At 42.6% G+C, this 17,455-nt stretch overlaps 2 protein-coding genes across 2 annotated transcripts; one reads left to right on the forward strand and one right to left on the reverse strand.

Annotated features, from left to right (window-relative positions):
* Nucleotides 1–7,494: 7,494 nt before the first annotated feature.
* On the reverse strand, nt 7,495–7,776 carry LOC126487570 (dolichyl-diphosphooligosaccharide--protein glycosyltransferase subunit 4-like). Its single transcript, XM_050120453.1, has one exon. It carries the CDS (start codon nt 7,774–7,776, stop codon nt 7,672–7,674), a length of 105 nt encoding a protein of 34 aa, XP_049976410.1. The 3' UTR covers nt 7,495–7,671.
* Nucleotides 7,777–13,285: 5,509 nt separating this feature from the next.
* On the forward strand, nt 13,286–13,872 carry Pth (parathyroid hormone). Its single transcript, XM_050120477.1, has 2 exons — nt 13,286–13,368; nt 13,487–13,872. The coding sequence occupies exons 1-2, from the start codon at nt 13,286–13,288 to the stop codon at nt 13,746–13,748; spliced, it is 345 nt and encodes a 114-aa protein (XP_049976434.1). The 3' UTR covers nt 13,749–13,872.
* The last annotated feature ends 3,583 nt before the right edge of the window (nt 13,873–17,455 follow it).

A 17,455-nucleotide genomic window follows, 5' to 3' on the forward strand; every position in this document is an offset into this window, starting at 1 on the left:
ATTTATCAGTATTATTCTAAAAACTTGTAGATGTGAACTTGGTTCTTCAGATGACTAGTATGTAACTTGTTTTGTGATTGATTCTAATAAAATAATATCTGAGTTGCTCTCTGCCATGAAGAGCGAATCCCGGTCGGAATAAAGCAACATTATATAAAGGTTTGCTCTTGTATGCTCCACCGCATTCCCTGACTTCCACATGGACAGTTCTCTGATTTTCATTTTCCATTCTTCTTTAAAAAACTGTGTTTCCTTCTTGTAAAAATAAAAAGCACTTTTATGTTTTTATAAAAATGGTTACATCTCTTAGAAATGACAAAATGTGTGAGCTTGCTTAGCATCCTAGTACTTGGGAGGCTGAGGCATGAGGATCAGGTGTTCAAATCTAGCTCAGTTTGAGGACAGAGTGAGCTACATGAGGCTCTGCCTAAATGGTGGAGGAGAGGGCAGCTAATTTCAACCAACAAGCATATAAAAAACACTTTTTAGGGTTGAGCGGTGGTGGCACGTGACTTTTTCCAGGACTTGGGAGGCAGGCAGATCTCTGAGTCTGAGGCCAGCCTGCTCTATAGAGCCATTTCTCCAGCTCCCAAAAGAAATACTTTTTTAAAGATAAAAAATAATTCTGAACAACAAAAAGGCTGTTCATGCTACTAAACATGGGATTCCATGCTTCGTTAAATCAGTTTCGAGGAACAGGTCCCAGCACTGTTAATTTTGTATCAGTTCTTGTTAAGGCGCTTGACTCCTGATGACGAGTTTGATTCTGTTTTCTCATTAGCGATTGTTCAGTGCACAAGAGAGGAATAAATTGAATGCAATCACTATGGAAGCTGGATTAGAATATACCTATAAGGACTATTAAGAGCAAATTCTGCAAAATAAGAACTGTTGAAGAGAGCAGCATCATTAAGAAAATTGAAAGAGGTGTATAAACGTAGATATTTATGAATTGCTCCAGGTGAAGAATCAAAATTTACACAGGTAAATCCCATCTAAACTTATCTTTTGTCTCAATATGCATGCGCATAAATTACTTACAAAGAAACTCAAGGTGAACTAGCTGCTCTGGGCTTTTTCTTTGCTGATCTGTCTAACCCAGTACATGACAATCTGAACTGAGGCCATCTGACTCCAGGTGGTAGCAATTACTTCCATGCCACCGTAACAAAATGCCTGACAGGTGTGACTTTAGAGAAGGAAGCTCTGTTGTAGCTCTGGGTTTCAGAGAGCTTCGGTCCGTGAAGATAGTGAAGGCATAGAAGGTGGCAGGAGCATGGGCTGCAGATCTCACCCATCACAACAAACTAGGAAGCAAACAGTGAGGCTGAGACAGGGGGTAGACTAGCACCCCCAAAAGCCCCCTCCTAGTGGCCCACTCTGTCACCTAGGGAAAAGGCATCCAAAACTTGAGCCTACGCCGGGCAGTGGTGGCACACGCCTTTAATCCCAGCACTCGGGAGGCAGAGGCAGGCGGATCTCTGTGAGTTCGAGGCCAGCCTGGTCTACAAGAGCTAGTTCCAGGACAGGCTCCAAAGCCACAGAGAAACCCTGTCTCGAAAAACAAAAAAAAAAAAAAAAAAAAAAAAAAAAAAAAACAAAAAAAAAAAAAAAAAAAAAAAAACAAAAAAAAACAAAAAAAAACAAAACAAAAAAAACAAAAAACAAAAAAAAAAAAAAGCTTGAGCCTATGAGAGACATTTCAGATTCAAACCATAACACAAGCCTACTGCTCTTCCTACTCTGACCTTCCCTATAGCTGATTTCATACAATGTCCAATCAGCTGAATACAGTTTGAAATTAAGTTCACAGTAACTTTCCATATTTCCTTTGGCTCCAGATGTTTGGAAAATGTCCCTAGCAGGGAACCATAAGACTCTCAACTTCATGGTCTCTTTGCACCAAGCAAAAGCAGCTTCCGGACAATTTCGTTGAGTTTAATGTTGCTGAAGATTCTTTTCATTTTACAAAATGAAGCCAATAGAATGTAGCCTTTAGAATAGTTGTATAATGTGTGAAATGCCACACAGTCAATAAGAGTGACACACGCACACCAGGAACAAAGTGAATATAAGCAACCTACTGTTCTTGTCTGGGACACTATCACCTTTACAGGACTGATGAGTGTCGTTATTGTGATTCTAACCAATACTATTAAATCTTTCTACCAAGTGGTTTCGTATATAACATTTTATATGACCCTCTCAATAAACCTACGGGGTAGTTTGTATCTATTTTCTGTAGAGATTAAGGATTTATGTAAATTGGCCTATCCTAGCGCATTCCATCAATAAGTGGAAGCTACGTGGAACTTGACACAGAGTCCAGCCAGATTCTGTGTGTTTCCACTGAACAGTGCTGTCGGGTGAATATAAGGACGTACTTCTAGGGCTTTCTGTTAACTTCAGGAGGTGTCCTCTCCCCTGTCTCAATGAGCATATCTTGTTACTGACAATTCAAGGATATGTTTGGTTTCATCTAAGTTTTATAACTCAACCTGCCTCAGAATTCTTTGCATTTCGTGGAGTTTGGCTGACAAATGTGGAAGACAGATAACAGATGGGGCCAGGTAGCTCCCACTCCTCATGTTCACTACTGAGAACCCTGGGGCAAGGTGCACCAATCTGAGACATAACAGAGAGTATTTTTCTCTCCACTTTAGATTCAACATACATTTGGGAGAGTGCATGTGTGTGCAGTGTTGGCCCCTGAACCAGGCCTGTTTGTCCACAGTGTTTCTAGCACACGAAGGACGGAAGCGGGATCAACAATCCATTGACTCCAGTTAACGATTGGAAAGGGTTGTGAAAGATGTGTTTTAATTACGTCACATCATGACATTTGTCAAAGTCAAGCATAAAACACAGAACTTATGTGGCACATTAACTGGGAAGACCGTATTATTTCCACTTCACAGTAGAAGGCTTGTAGCTACACATCTGTAGGACGATGAGAGAGTATAGAGAATCTCGAGGAGGATGGGCTGCGAGGTACGTGCCTCTAAGTCCAGCTCTCAGGAAGCAGAGGCAGACCTTCTGTGACTTTGAGGCCATCCTGGTCCACATAGAGAGTTCCAGGCCAGTCATGATTACACAGTGAGACCCTGTCTCAACAACAAACACAGGAGAACATACAGCACAGGTCTCAGTGGCCTGTTGAGCTCATGTCAAAGAAACTGAAAACCTGAGACTTTCTTTCCCAATAAGGCTATGTTTGTTCTCTGCGTATGGGTACCAAACACAGCAGCAAATGCTAATGACTGATTTATTATGCCTTTGCTTCCATTCCCTTAAGAAACAGTGGAGTAGATGAAGTCTGAAAGAAATTTGGAATGAGGAAACATGGAGGACGTGGTCTTTCTCTGGTCACAGAGAATTTTGCAGAACTATCTGTACATCAAGGTCTCATTTATCCAGGAAAGAAAAAAAAAAAAGACTTTTCCAAGTGACTCACAGTTTAAAATGTGACAAGACCAAGACAGCCTTTGCTGTAATAGGAGTGCATCATTCCCAGCATCCAGTTTCTCACCATGCCTGACAGTCTCTACCGCTAAAGAGCCTTCTATGCAAGTAGCGCAGGCCATCCTACCACATTTCCGGTGCACACAAGCATGCGGGTAGAAGGCTGGAGACATGGGCAGAACTGAATGTTCACTGACAGAATGGATAAAAGCCACAAGTGGTATTTTATTTATGAGGATGCTAGCATATTTTACCTCGGAACAGCTCCGTGAGTGCAGTAGATACCAGGATTTATAAGATTTACAACAGTTTCATGGGTTTGAAAAGATCTACGGTCTATTAAATGCTGCTTGTTAGAGAAACACACTAATAATAACCATCAATAAAAGTGTACAGAGTTGGGGCTGGAGAGATGGCTCAGAGATTAAGAGCACTGACTGCTCCTCCAGAGGTCCTGAGTTCAATTCCCAACAACCACATGGTGGCTCACAGCCATCTGTAATGAGATCTGGTGCCCTCTTCTGGCCTACTGGCATACATGGAAGGAATGTTGTATACATAATAAATAAATCTAAAAAATAATTTAAAAAAAGTGTACAGAGATGGTCTGCAGATACATGTCATCTAAGCGCTTGGGAATCTGAGGCAGGGGGTTTTCAAGTTTAAGACCAGCTTCACATATTGAGTTGAAAACCGGCCTGATTTACAAGAGCAAGACTCCAACAAGAGAAAGAGGTTATATGGAGAAAGTAAAATAGGGGTTGCTGTTGGGGGGAGGGCGTGTTTGATCACACTGTGAACCCCGAGTTAGCATTTGCGTTAATTAAACAAAATTAACCTTGAGGCAGGAAGCTGAGTTAACAACTAGTTGACAGAAAGTAATTATAGAACATCAGAGGGCATCTGGAAGAGGTAGAGAGACCTACTGAAAGGGTGCTCTCTTTGGGTGATGCTCTTTGTGATGCAGTACTTCTTTTCCAACAGTTTTCTTAAAAAAAATTAGGTGCGATCCAATCTACACACAATGCATGGCACTAGTGTTTTTCCAGTCTTGGAAAAGCTCTTGGTTGGTGGTAAGTCCCACAGCCACAGTAGTTCCCAGAAGGGGAACAAGGAAACACTACCACTCTCAAACTGGGCCTCCCCTGAGGGCGAAGAACACAGCTCGTGGTCCTTTCTTTCTGCAGCTCTAAGGGCTACACTAGGTTGGGCAAACCTGACTTCTGAGAATTTTAGAGTATAACTGAAAAAAGAAAAGCTGAGGTTTTCAAAGGAAAAAACATCATGCTCAGCTTTTCTCTGCTAGCACGCTGTCAGCTTCCTGTACCCACATAGCCCTTAGCCTTCTAATCCCTCAGGGATGGTCCTCCTCACTGCCTGAGATCCCACGGACTGATGATTTAGGTAAATTATGTGTCAGATCTTGGCAGTCATCTCTCCTATTTGTAAGAAGATCAAGTAGTCCTTTGAAAAGCAGCTGAAGGGCAAAAATATTGCCAACGCACACAAGTTTCCAGCGTAGATGGCACTGGGTGACAAAGCCCAGCACACACAGCACCCACCACACTTCTGCAGAGCCACCGCCCATCTCCTCTTTCTCCTACCATCTGGTCAGTCTTCAGTCTTCATGGCTTCCCAGCCTCTATGCACGATGTTCTCTCCATCCTTCCTCACTTCGTTTGATGGGAAAATCATCATCACCCTTGAAGCTACTGCTATGTAAAACATCCTCCTGAAGTCAGTCACCCCCTGCTTGGAGCTTTTATAAGCCTTGCTCTTATCTCTAGGGGAACATTTGTCACATTATGTCAAACTATATGGCGAGTCTAAAGTCTGGGCCTTAATCATCTATTGATTAATGTAGCCCCTGGAGGGGAGGATATATTCAATGTCTTTTGGATGATGAAGAAGAATTGCTTCATCATTGTCAAATGCTGAAATAACTTAATAATGCTGTTGACTTTCTTTTTGCTAAGTGTGATAGGAGAAAGAATCAGAGCATGATTATGTCCATTACCACAAGCTTACCCAAAGAATTGAAGAAAAAAAATCTTAAAATCAGAATGTTAAGCATGGCTTCAGTGACAAAAGTGTTTCCTTAACCATGTGCCTTTCCAGTTCTCCTGTCACCAGAACATCATGGGAAAACAAAACAGAACCGTGCCCACTTTGTTTCAAAAGAGTTTGGCTTGTTTGCAGAACTCGGGGAGGGTAAATCAAGGTCCCTCATGCATAGGGGGCCTATATCCCAAGCCCCAGAAGAGTCATTTTAAAAGATCAAAAGAGAATTGAGGTGTGTAGTGGTGGACTCTTGCCTAGCACCACAGAGATCTGCATCTGGTCTCCAGCACAACAAAGGGAAAACAAGCCAGAAAGGATTTTATGGTTGAAAGGGTTGCTTATTGAGCTCAATCCTTTACCACGCAGGAGTCTCATACAATGCCTGATGAATGCTCAGCCAGCTTTCACTAGAAACTTCTATTGTTGGGAAATGCTTACTTAAGAAGGTGTGTGATTCCCTGTTCTGACAAATATAATGTCCAAATTAAGCCCAAATCATTGGCCATCAACCGAGTCTGTCCATCCTTCCCAACTTCTTTTAAATTTCAGTCTTTGCTTCTTAAACCTAGGGCACAGCCCTCCTATAAGCTCTGTAGAGAACAATCTGCCGCTATATAATTATCCCAAGGCATTTTCAGTGCCGCTCAACCACTTTCGTATGCCTTATTGTTCAAGTTTTCACCAAGCTAATTAACGTCTTCAGGATACATTCAAATCTGTCTTTAAAATTTCTAAAGGAAAGCCTGGAGCATACTCCAAGTGAGACCTGCCCAGTGTAGACAGTTTCCTAGAACAGCGCGAACATGTGTCTAACATTCCTCTTCTCCTTTATTCCCCGCTGTTCAAACTCATACTGATCCTTACCTGAGCACAGTTGTACCTTGGCAACGGTTAGCAGCAAGAGGATGGATGAAGCCTGGGTGGGACCTGAGACAAGAGAACTGACCTGATTCTGAAAACGGCTCTCTAGCTGAGAGGCAAGTCACCTGAATAAGCTGCTGTTGTATCACAGACAGAGAAGCGTTCTAGACAGTGAGAAGCAACAGCTGACGGGAGGCAAGTGACGGCATCGGGTACCATTAGAGGATCTCGATCATCAGTTGCAGAACGTGAAAATCAGGACTGAATCCTCAGGACGAGAGAAAGCATGAGGCAAATTGAAGTCAAGAAGACTAGGGTGGAAAGGACTACATTTTAAGAGGAAACTGGGGTAGTAAGAATTAAAGAGGCTTGGAGGGTCATAAGGTCATTGAATTCCACCATTTCCACTTTTATAAGCATAAACTGTGTAAAGAAAAAAGAGCAGGCCTCCCAGGGATATGAGCAGAACAAACCCTCATATCAAGGCTAGGGAAGGCAATCCAATAGAGTCTGAAAAGAGCAGCTGGGCTAAAGAGCCAGAGACACCTCCGCTCTCACTGTTAGGAGTCTCACAAGAACACCAAGCTAGCTGGGCAGTGGTGGTGCACGCCTTTAATCCCAGCACTCAGGAGGCAGAGGCAGGTTTTGGAGTAGTTAAAGGCATGCACTGCCCAGCTAAAAGTTGTTTTCTAGAAGTACTTAGACCTTGAATAAATCACTATGGAAAACAGTGGTTGTTTTCTGTCATCTATAGAGGTTTGTTTCTAGAGGTGTTTTATAGATTGTCTTAGTTAGGGTTTCTATTACTTGAACAAAGCACCATGACCAAAAAAAAAATCAAGTTGGCCAGAAAAGAATTTATTTGGTTTACACTTCAGCATTGCTTTTCATCACTGAAGAAAGTCAGGACAAAAACTCAAACAGGGCAGAAACCTGGAAGCAGGAGCTGATGCAGAGGTCATGGAAGGAAGCTGCTTACTGGCTTGCTTCCCATGGCTTGCTCAGCCCAACTTTTTTTTTTTTAAATATATCTATATTTTAGTATGGGGGGAGGGAGTAGAAAAGAAAGCAGCCCCTCTTATACTGGGCCCTATTCAGTGGCAGCTTCTTGCTCCATAGAGTTAAGGAAGACTTTGAGGAAATAAAAGTTGTTTGGAAAAACCCAAGTGTAATTGCTTTGTATGCTGTGATGGGTAGGAGAGATGAAGTGAAGTGTAAAGGCCCCACACACCCTCCATCTTGCCTCAGACTGTGTCCTGGAACCCTGGGGCGGAGAAAGTGCTACTTTCATTCCTGCTTCTTGGGATTGTGGCCAGTCACGTAGTGATAGAGAACCACAAGCAAGAAAAGCGACAGGCCCAGAATGTTGGCGAGCTGCGCGTCCGTGATCATCCTGACCAGCTCCACTGGGCTCCAATGCTACCGCTCGCTGTACAAGCTCCAGGTAGCTCAGCCCAGCTTCTTAAAGAAACCAGGACCAGCAGCCCAGGGATGGCACCACCCACCACGGGCTGGACCCTCCCCCACTGACCACTAAATGAGAAACTGCCTTACCACCGGATCTCATCGGGGCATTTCATCAACTGAGGTTCCTTCCTCTGACGACCCTAGCTTGGCTCAAGTTGACACACAAAACCAACCAGTACACAGCCTTTGTATGACTTTGGTCACAAGATGGTCCTGGCACACCTGGAGTGCCTTGGGTACCGCACACATTACACAATAAGTACTAACATTGCCGCGGTATGATGTTTTCCTTTGGAAGTCAAACAGATTAGATCAGGGCTTTGGTATGAGGAACTTGTTTTACCCCTAAAACAACTTTATGTAACAATTAATAAACAGGCCTTGGCACAGCACTTCGAGGTTCAATTCATAGGAACTTGCTCCCTGCTGCCAGAGAGCCTGAATCACATTCTGGAGTGATCCTCTATCTTCGACTGACCCTTGCAACACAGAACTCATCTATTTTAGGTCTCTGGGCTATTCTGGCAATTGAGGCCATGTCATGCATGGGCTCCCTCTCAGGGCATGGGACCAGTCATTGGTGAGCCACTTCCACAAGTTCTGCGCCTCCATTGCCACAGCACATTTTACAGGCAGAAGAGAATGTAGGCCAAAGGTTTTGTGGCTGGTTTGGTGTCCCAGTGCCACCGCTGGAAGCCTTACCTTGTTACAGAAATTGGCCAGTTCAGGCTCCATGTCTAGGAATCCTCCTTTAGCGTCAGCCTCATGGATGCCTGGGAGTTTCTACTGCATAAAGTTTCCACATTGCCCCTCAGATACCCTCCAGTTCTCTCCCTGTATTCCTCCCTGACAACCTGATCCCTCCTCTTCCCATCTGGACCTGCCCCAATCCACCCACAAAATCTATTCTATTTCCCCTTCCCATGGAGATCCATGCATTACCCCTTCGAGTCCTCCTTGTTACTCAGCCTCCCTGGGCCTTTGGATTACAGCATGGTTATCATTTACTTCACAGCTAATATCTTTTTTTTAATATTTATTTCTTCATCATGTATACAATAGTCTGTCTGTGTGTATGTCTGCAGGCCAGAAGAGGGCACCAGACCTCATTACAGATGGTTGTGAGCCACCATGTGGTTGCCGGGAATTAAACTCAGGACCTTTGGAAGAGCAGGCAATGCTCTTAACCACTGAGCCATCTCTCCAGCCCCCCACAGCTAATATCTTATAAGTGAGTATATACCATGGTTTTCTTTCTGGGTCTCGGTCACCTTACTCAGGATGATTTTTTTTTCTAGTTCCATCTATTTGCCTGAAATTTCATGATGTCATTTTTTTAATAGCTGAGTAATACTTCATGGTGTGAATATAAATATACTACATTCTATTTATTCATGTCCCATGTTGAGGGACATCTGGGTTGTTTCCCGTCTCTGGCTATTATGAATAACAGTGCTATGAACATAGTGGAACAAGTATCTTTTTATTTTATTTATTTATTTATTTATTTATTTTTGGTTTTTCGAGACAGGGTTTCTCTGTGGCTTTGGAGCCTGTCCTGGAACTAGCTCTGTAGACCAGGCTGGTCTCGAACTCACAGAGATCCACCTGCCTCTGCCTCCCGAGTGCTGGGATTAAAGGCGTGCACCACCATCACCCGGCTAACAAGTATCTTTTTAGTAGGATGGAATATCTCTTGGGTATATGCCCAAGAGCGGTATAACTGGGTCTTGAGGTAGGTTTTCTGAGGAACTGCCATATTGATTTCCAAGTAGCTGGACAAGTTTGCACTCCCACCAACAGTGGAGGAGTGTTTCCCCTACTCCACATCCTCACCAGCAATAGCTGTCACTTGTGTTTTCGTCTTGGCCATTCTGACAGGTATAAGATAGAATTTGAAAGTAGTTTTGATTTTCATTTCCCCTATAGCTAAGCTAAGGGTGTTGAACATTTCTTTACATGTTTCTCAGCCATATGAGATTTCTCTGTTGATAATCCTGTTTAGATATGTACACCATTTTTTAATTGGATTATTTGGTTTGTTGATGTCTAATTTCCTGAGCTCTTCATATGTTTTGGCTAATAGTCCTCTTTTGAATGTGGAGTAGATGAAAATCTTTTCCCATTCTGTAGACTACCACTTCCTGTTGATAGTGTCCTTTGCCTTACAGAAGCTTTTCAGTGTCCTGGAGTCCCATTTATTATTTGTTGATCTTAGTACCTGTACTATTGGTGGAAGGCTTTTGTTTTGTTTTGTTTTGTTTTTTGTTTTTCGAGACAGGGTTTCTCTGTGGCTTTGGAGCCTGTCCTGGAACTGGCTCTTGTAGACCAGGCTGGTCTCGAACTCACAGAGATTCGCCTGCCTCTGCCTCCCGAGTGCTGGGATTAAAGGCGTGTGCCACCACCGCCTGGCCGGTGGAAGGCTTTTAAATGGGTTCTGGGACCTGAACTCAGGTCCTCACACTTGTGCTTTCTTCAATGAGCCATCTCCCTAGCCTTTGTATACATTAAATATATATGTTTTTAAAAAAAATATGTTTTGGAAAACTGACCAAAGGTGATATGAATTGGTTGGAAATGGCTTGTAAAAAAGGATGATTTCTTAAGGAGACAAGTGTATATATTTATAATATGGCTATAAAGATAACAAATATAGTTTAAACTGTATTTTTACATACTGGAATAATTTTATCATAAATATTTGGAATCAAAACTTGTGAGCAGCAAGGCCTGGTAGCAAATGCCTTTAATTCCAGCACTCATGAAGCAGAGGCGGGGGGGGGGGGGGGGGGGGGGGGGGGGGGGGGGGGACGAGGGGGGGGGACTATGTGAGTTTGAGGCCAGACTGGTCTACATATTGAGTTCTAGGCCAGACAGTGTTACATAGTGAGACTCTGTCTTGGATATTTAAAATATATAATATATATAAACTCAGTATCATCAGTTATGTCAGAATTTTCTAGGCATGGTGCTCAGTATTTGCTGCAACTCCTTTGGTATAGGTCCTTTATCCAACACCTTGCTCTTTTTCTTCTCTTATCTAATTATCTGAAACTCTAGAGGAGTAGGCACCGCCCAATGAGGGTACGAGGCTGCCCGGGTCCTATGGTTGAGATCCAGAGACCTGGGCGTGGTGACATCATCTTTAACAATAAAATGCTCCCTGGGTGAGCCAAGGCCTACATAAGAAATGCAGATCTGAGAAGCTGCAGCCCGGTTCATCCACCATCTCATTCACTCCAGTTTGACACAACACCAGTCGGTGGCACTCCCGAAGGATTGTCTCTGAAGTCATCGCATGGTAAGGCCACCTCTTAATTGCCCCTTTAGGTTCTGTGAGATTTAGATAATTGAACAAGGTTTTAATACATAACATTTTCTGCCAACATTATGCTATTTTTATTGTAAACTGTTAAGGGGAGATGAATTACGCTAAATATAGCAATAAAATAAATTTATGGTAAGAAAGTCATGAATCATCTATTCTTATGATGAAAGCTTCTTGCAAAACCACCTGAAAATACAGAAAATTGATAAACACTAGCATGATACACTTTAGAGACCTCCTTATTATTATTCAAAAATTTGGAATAAAAAGCAGGCTGGTAGAGAGACAATAACTCTGATGTAAAAAGTTAACAATAATTTATCATGTGGAGTGTATGTTTATTTTCCTGTAAGGTATTCTTATCTATATTTTAAATTCTATGGCTTCTAAGGAGCTTATCCTGCATACTAAGGTTGCAAAATTTTCCTTTCACTGTTGAATATTCATGGCTTTTACATAAAGAACAGCATTTTCTAATTTGAAATTGTGCAGGCATTTAAGGATGCTCCACGGTCTTTCCAGCTCTTTTCATGGCATCCCTATATAAGAAGTCTTTCCTCCTCAAAAGAACAAGAAATAAAGCGGAGATGTCACTAGGTCACCTGAACTGATAGGACTAGACATCAATGCTCCTGTCCTTGTGCTCCAGTGCTTGTGACTGAGCCCAGATTTTCCCATTACTCCATCCATCCATAACTGTGCAGTGTGCAGTGATGAGAAGCGAGCAGACTAGCAGGTCTCATGCTTCTGTTAAGGATGCAGTTTCTTTTTCAGAAGGAAAAATAATTCCTATTGTGTGAATCACTTAAAAAGTAGAATAGTTACTATTTTTAAAGGTGCTACTATAATAAATCTCTGCAACTGTGGACCTACAGATTAAGCCAAAAATATACATATTGACTTATGAGCAAGAAGAAAGAACTAGAAGTTATACTAAGCTGTAACTGTTAAGTTGAAGTCGTAAGATGCAGACACTCATTATCTAAGGGTCAAAGTTCCAGGAACAAGATATATGAAATTAATTGATTTTAAATACATTGCCATATTTGTGTGTGTATAATCACACACATGTGGATATGTGTGTGCATATGAGGCCAGAGGTCAATGTTGAATGTCTTTGTCTCTCATTCCCCGCCTATTTTTTTTTAAATATTCCCAATACTAGAATTACAGGCACACTGTTGCTGTGGGTGCTGGGTCTGAGTTCAAGTCCATGACTGTACAGCAAGCCCTTTACTACCTGAGCCTCCTCCTAGCCATAACACACATTTTTGTCATTGTAAGAGGTGTGTACGTTATTAATAAAGACATCAAAATTAAACCTTATATTTGGACATGGGGGTAAATGCCTGAAACCCCAATGTGCCAGAAACCAAGGCAGGAGGATTGTAACTTCAAGGTCAGCCTGGGCTACATAGCAAGATCTCATGATAAAAATAAAACCCAACAAATTTAGTATTTATGGCTGTTTGTGATAGTATCAAATAATCATGAAAACAGTGTTTGCTCACTAAATAGTGATAATTTACCTAATTAATAGATTAGCGAATTTCAAGCATATCACAAACACGTAGGCATAGCCAACATAAAAGAGGGAAGAAATAGAAAAAAATTCTTCACTCATCACGTGCTTAAAATTTCATGTTAAATTTGCACAAGAAAGGCCGGGCGGTGGTGGCACACGCCTTTGATCCCAGCACTCGGGAGGCAGAGACAGGCGGATCTCTGTGAGTTCGAGACCAGCCTGGTCTACAAGAGCTAGTTCCAGGACAGGCTCCAAAGCCACAGAGAAACCCTGTCTCGAAAAACCAAAAAAANAAACCCTGTCTCGAAAAACCAAAAAAAAAAAAAAAAAAAAAAAAAAAAAAATTGCACAAGAAATTCAGAAAACTACCTAAGAAAGGCATGTAGCCAACGTCTCTAAGTCATGGGTGCCTGTTATATTACTAATGTATCCATCGTTTAAAGAGGCTGATTCCAAAGACGCATGAAAAAACAGCTCAGCTGATCACTGCGACATCGGCTAACTGCTGATTGCTTAAGTGGACTAGAACACGGACAGTACTCTAAACTTTCTCAATGTTGCTTCTGCTTTTAGTAAAGACGATGTCTGCGACAGCGATGGCTAAAGTCATGATCCTCATGCTGGCCGTTTGTCTTCTTGCCCAAATAGACGGGAAACCCGTTAAGTAAGTGCTGCAGCCCGTGCTGCACTGGGGAGACGTGGACTTGAGGGTCTGCGGTAGGTCTTTATGAAGCGGGCATGAGGAGCTGATGGAGTGGTCCTCTCTTTCTCTTTTTTTCTAGGAAGAGAGCTGTCAGTGAAATACAGCTGATGCACAACCTAGGCAAGCACCTGGCCTCCATGGAGAGGATGCAATGGCTGAGAAAGAAGCTGCAAGATGTGCACAATTTTGTCAGCCTTGGAGTTCAAATGGCTGCCAGAGATGGTGGTTTCCAGAGGCCCGCCAAGAAAGAGGAAAACGTCCTTGTTGATGCCAACCCAAAAAGTCTTGGAGAGGGAGACAAAGCTGATGTGGATGTATTAGTTAAGGCTAAGCCTCAGTAAAGGGCAACATCATATGCTGCTATCTTTTCAAGCTCTCTGAAGATCACCAAGTGCTAATACTTCTGTAATGAAAATCTGGAATTTTTTGATTCCACTTTTGCTCATTTAAGGTCTCTTTCAATGATTCCATTTCAATAAGTTCTTTTTAAAATATGTTACTGCAGAACTTATAAGAGAATAAATTACACATTTCCACTTCTCTCCTTAAATACAAAATAAAACTTTAGTGATCATGAATCAAATAAGTAGTGTTTCTTACTTGCTTTTGTTTGTTTTTTTGTTTTGTTTTGTTTTGTTTGTTTGTTTGTTTTGGTTTGGTTTTCTGAGACAGAGTTTCTCTGTAGCTTTGGAGTCTGTCTTGGAACTAGCTCTTGTAGCCCAGGCTGGCCTCGAACTCACAGAGATCCTCCTGCCTCTGTATCCCGAGTGCTGGGATTAAAGGCGTGCGCCACCACCACCCAGTGCATGTTTCTTACTTGTTAAAACTGTTCCTCAGGGCTGAAGGGCTGGCTCAGAAGTTAAAAGCACATACTGCTCCCTCAAATGTCTTAAATCGGTTCCAGGATCTGCATCAGTTGGCCCACAGTCACCTGTAAGACCAATTCCAGGAGGATCCAATGCCCTTGGCCTCTGCCGGTGCCTGAGATCGTATACACACACTCACATACATATAAGGAATTTAAGTAACAAAAATCTGAGTGAATCCCATATCTCTTGTCACTATGCATCCCAAACAGTTTTATTGGCATGGGTTTGTAAAACAACACAAGAAAACATTTCCTTAATTCATTTAGCAAAGTTTGATATTTTGAACATTGTCTGTTTTTAATTCCAGAGTGCTAGATCTCCAAGTTCACAATACTTGTGCACGGTTTTCCCCTTCTTTTCAGAAAACCCAATGAAATACTTAAGAAACAGGGTAGAAAGTGGTCTAAGATTAGACCACAAAGCATTTGCCATTACACAAACTCGGTGTGACCAGCATTGGCTTCTGGGAAATAAAAAAGGGAAGCTTCTAAAGTGATTGTAATGCCTAAACAGCAGGCCAGCTCAGCACTCTGCTAGTATACAGCACCAGGGTGAATGGTAAGAAACACCAGGGATTCCAGCTAAAAGGCATCCCTCCATCCGGAAGATTCCAAGAGATCCACATAGACGCTTCGCAATTTACTGTTTTAGAATCAGTTTCTTTTCTTCGCCTTTGGATGTTTTGGTAATTTCATTATGATTTCAAAGCATTTAGATAGTATTTCTCCCTCATCCTGCTTTCAACTACTCTAGGACCACGCAGCCCCCCCATTCTCTTTCCAACATCATGTCTTCCTCTTCCTCCTCTTGTATTTCAACTTTAACTAGTCCTTCTGGCGGGGACATGTCCGGAGGGTGCCATCTACTGGAGCATGGGTAATCTACCACAGGCTACGCCACAGAAGAAAGCAGACTCAACCGCTCCAGGAACATCAAAGTAAAGATGCCTCAGCTAGGATGAAGACCAGGGCAGGAGGGGGAGGTCTCGTGTGTCCCTTCCCTCTTTACTCTGCAGCACTGACTGGCTTGGTCTCGCAGTTTTTATGCCGGCAACCCCAGGTTCAATGAAGTTCTGAGTGAACTAGTCATGTTCAGAAGACATTCCGCAACAGCCTTCCCATGCCTCTGGACTTTCTAGTCTTTCTGCCTCTCGCTTTTCTGCAAGGTTCCCTGGCCTTCTGAAGTGAGGAGGTGAGATATAAGTCCTATTGAGGGCTGAGCAGGCCTCAGTTAACTATTCTCTGCGCTTTGGCCTGTTGTGATTTTCTATATTAGCCACCACTGCACAGAGAAGACTGATGAGGAGTGAGAGCTGAACTGTGGGTATAAGTATTTAGAAGGCAGTTTTGATAAAATAGTGGCCGTGGGGCCTAGGACCTCCCTAACCACAGGCTCTTAGCGAGGTTTATAACATTACACAAGAATTCCCTCATGTGGAGTGGGATGTTAAGTCCAATTAGGAAGCTGTTGACTACCCAAGAGCATTCATGATACTATTGAACCAACGGGCATATCTTGTCAGGCCACAGATTATTGGAGCTTGCAAGAGTCACGGCTGAATGGGACCTTTTTTTCTCCCCTAGGAGCCTGCTAAGCACATTCCAGCACTATAGAAGCTAGCCGGAAAGGATGATGCTGCCAAGTGAGTATCAACTCGGTTTCTCTGCATTCTGTCATCAAACTGTGTGGTGCCTTCAGCAATGGGGTCTTACCGTCACGCTCTGGAGAGTAACCGGGAGCAACGGCAGTAACTATATGCTTTGGATGGCTGTTTTTATTTGTAAAGACCTATCTTTTACTTAATCTTTAATTTTAATGTTTTTTATTATAAACAAAAATATTTTTTATCTTGTGTTGTATGAAGTTTTACTCTTTTGGCTTTTGGCGGGGGGGGGGGCACCACCCAGTTCCCAAAACAATCACACACACAGACGTATTCTTACCGACTAATGTCCCACCTTTTCTTGGCTTGTTTCTTTCCAGCTTTTTTTTTTTTTAACTTAAATTATCCCATTTGCCTTTTGCTCCTGGGCTTTTTCCTTTTCTTACTAATGTATATCTCACTTCCACTCTTGCCCCATGGCTGGCTGGGTGTCCGGGTGTCTGGGCAGTTGGGCGGCTGGCCCCTCGTATCCTCCTCCCTTGTTCTCTCACTGCTCGCTCCCTCTCTCTTCCAGATTCCTCCTTCTATTTACTCTCTCTGCCCGCCAGCCCCACCTATCCTTGCTCTTGCCTTGCTATTGGCCAGTCAGCTTTTCATTAGATTAATCAGGTGTTTTAGACAGGCAAAGAATCAAAGCTTTACAGAGTTAAACAACTATGGCATAAACAAAAGTCACACACCTTAAAATAATATTCCCCAGCAATCTTGTGTTCTTTCTTTACATTCCTTTCTGGAAAAAAAATATTTTTTTCTAGCTGGGCTTGGTGGTGCACAATTTAAATCCAAGCCCTTGGGAGACAAAACTAGGCAAATCTCTGTGATTGCAGGCCAGACACATACAAGCGTGAGACCTTGTATGTGTGTGTGTGTGTTCCTATATATAAATTTTTAAGTTAAAATATAATCACATTGTTTTCCCCCTTCCCTTTCTTCCTTCCACCCCTTCCCATGATTTCAGTTATGGCCCGAATGTTTTTATTGTGGTTACACACATGCATTTCTAAACATATAAATACAACTTGTTCAGTCCATGTCGTATTACTTGGATGTATGATTTCAGAGTTGACCTCTTGGTGTTGAATATGGTGATCTGGGGCTCTTTCTTCCCCGAGGAAGGTAACTTCTCCTACTCTCAGAGTTTTTTAGCTGTCTATCTTTCTCTGCAGTTGGGGCCCTGTGAGATTCCCTTCCACGTTAGCATGTCTATTGGTGTCTTCCTTGTTCAGGCCTTGCTTAGGCAGCCATGTTGATGAGACTTCACGCGTGTAGCTTCTCTGACATTCTTAGCCGAGGTAATGTCAGAACTTCCCGTTACTCTGACTTTACCACCTTTCTGGCCCTCAGCAGCTATGATCCCTTGGCTTTAGATGGAGGAGCTGTGTTGCGGATGTATCATTTAGAACTGGGCAACCGTATAGCTACTTGTTCTCTGCGTTTTGATTGGTTGTGGTTTTCTGAAATGATCACCTGTTGCAAAGAGATGTTTCTTTGATGAGGGTTGAGATACTTATTTGTG

The sequence above is a fragment of the Alexandromys fortis genome, unplaced genomic scaffold (genome assembly GCF_014885135.2).
Source record: "Alexandromys fortis isolate MF-2015 unplaced genomic scaffold, M_Fortis_MF-2015_v1.1 scaffold_191, whole genome shotgun sequence".
Lineage (NCBI taxonomy): Eukaryota > Metazoa > Chordata > Mammalia > Rodentia > Cricetidae > Alexandromys > Alexandromys fortis.

Bases quoted from the DNA above. Each gene is read 5' to 3' on its own strand.
- LOC126487570 (XM_050120453.1), bottom strand. From the start codon at position 7,776: ATGATCACGGACGCGCAGCTCGCCAACATTCTGGGCCTGTCGCTTTTC.
- Pth (XM_050120477.1), top strand. From the start codon at position 13,286: ATGTCTGCGACAGCGATGGCTAAAGTCATGATCCTCATGCTGGCCGTT. The intron at 13,369-13,486 runs GTAAGTGCTGCA...CTTTTTTTCTAG, and splicing joins ATAGACGGGAAACCCGTTAA to GAAGAGAGCTGTCAGTGAAA.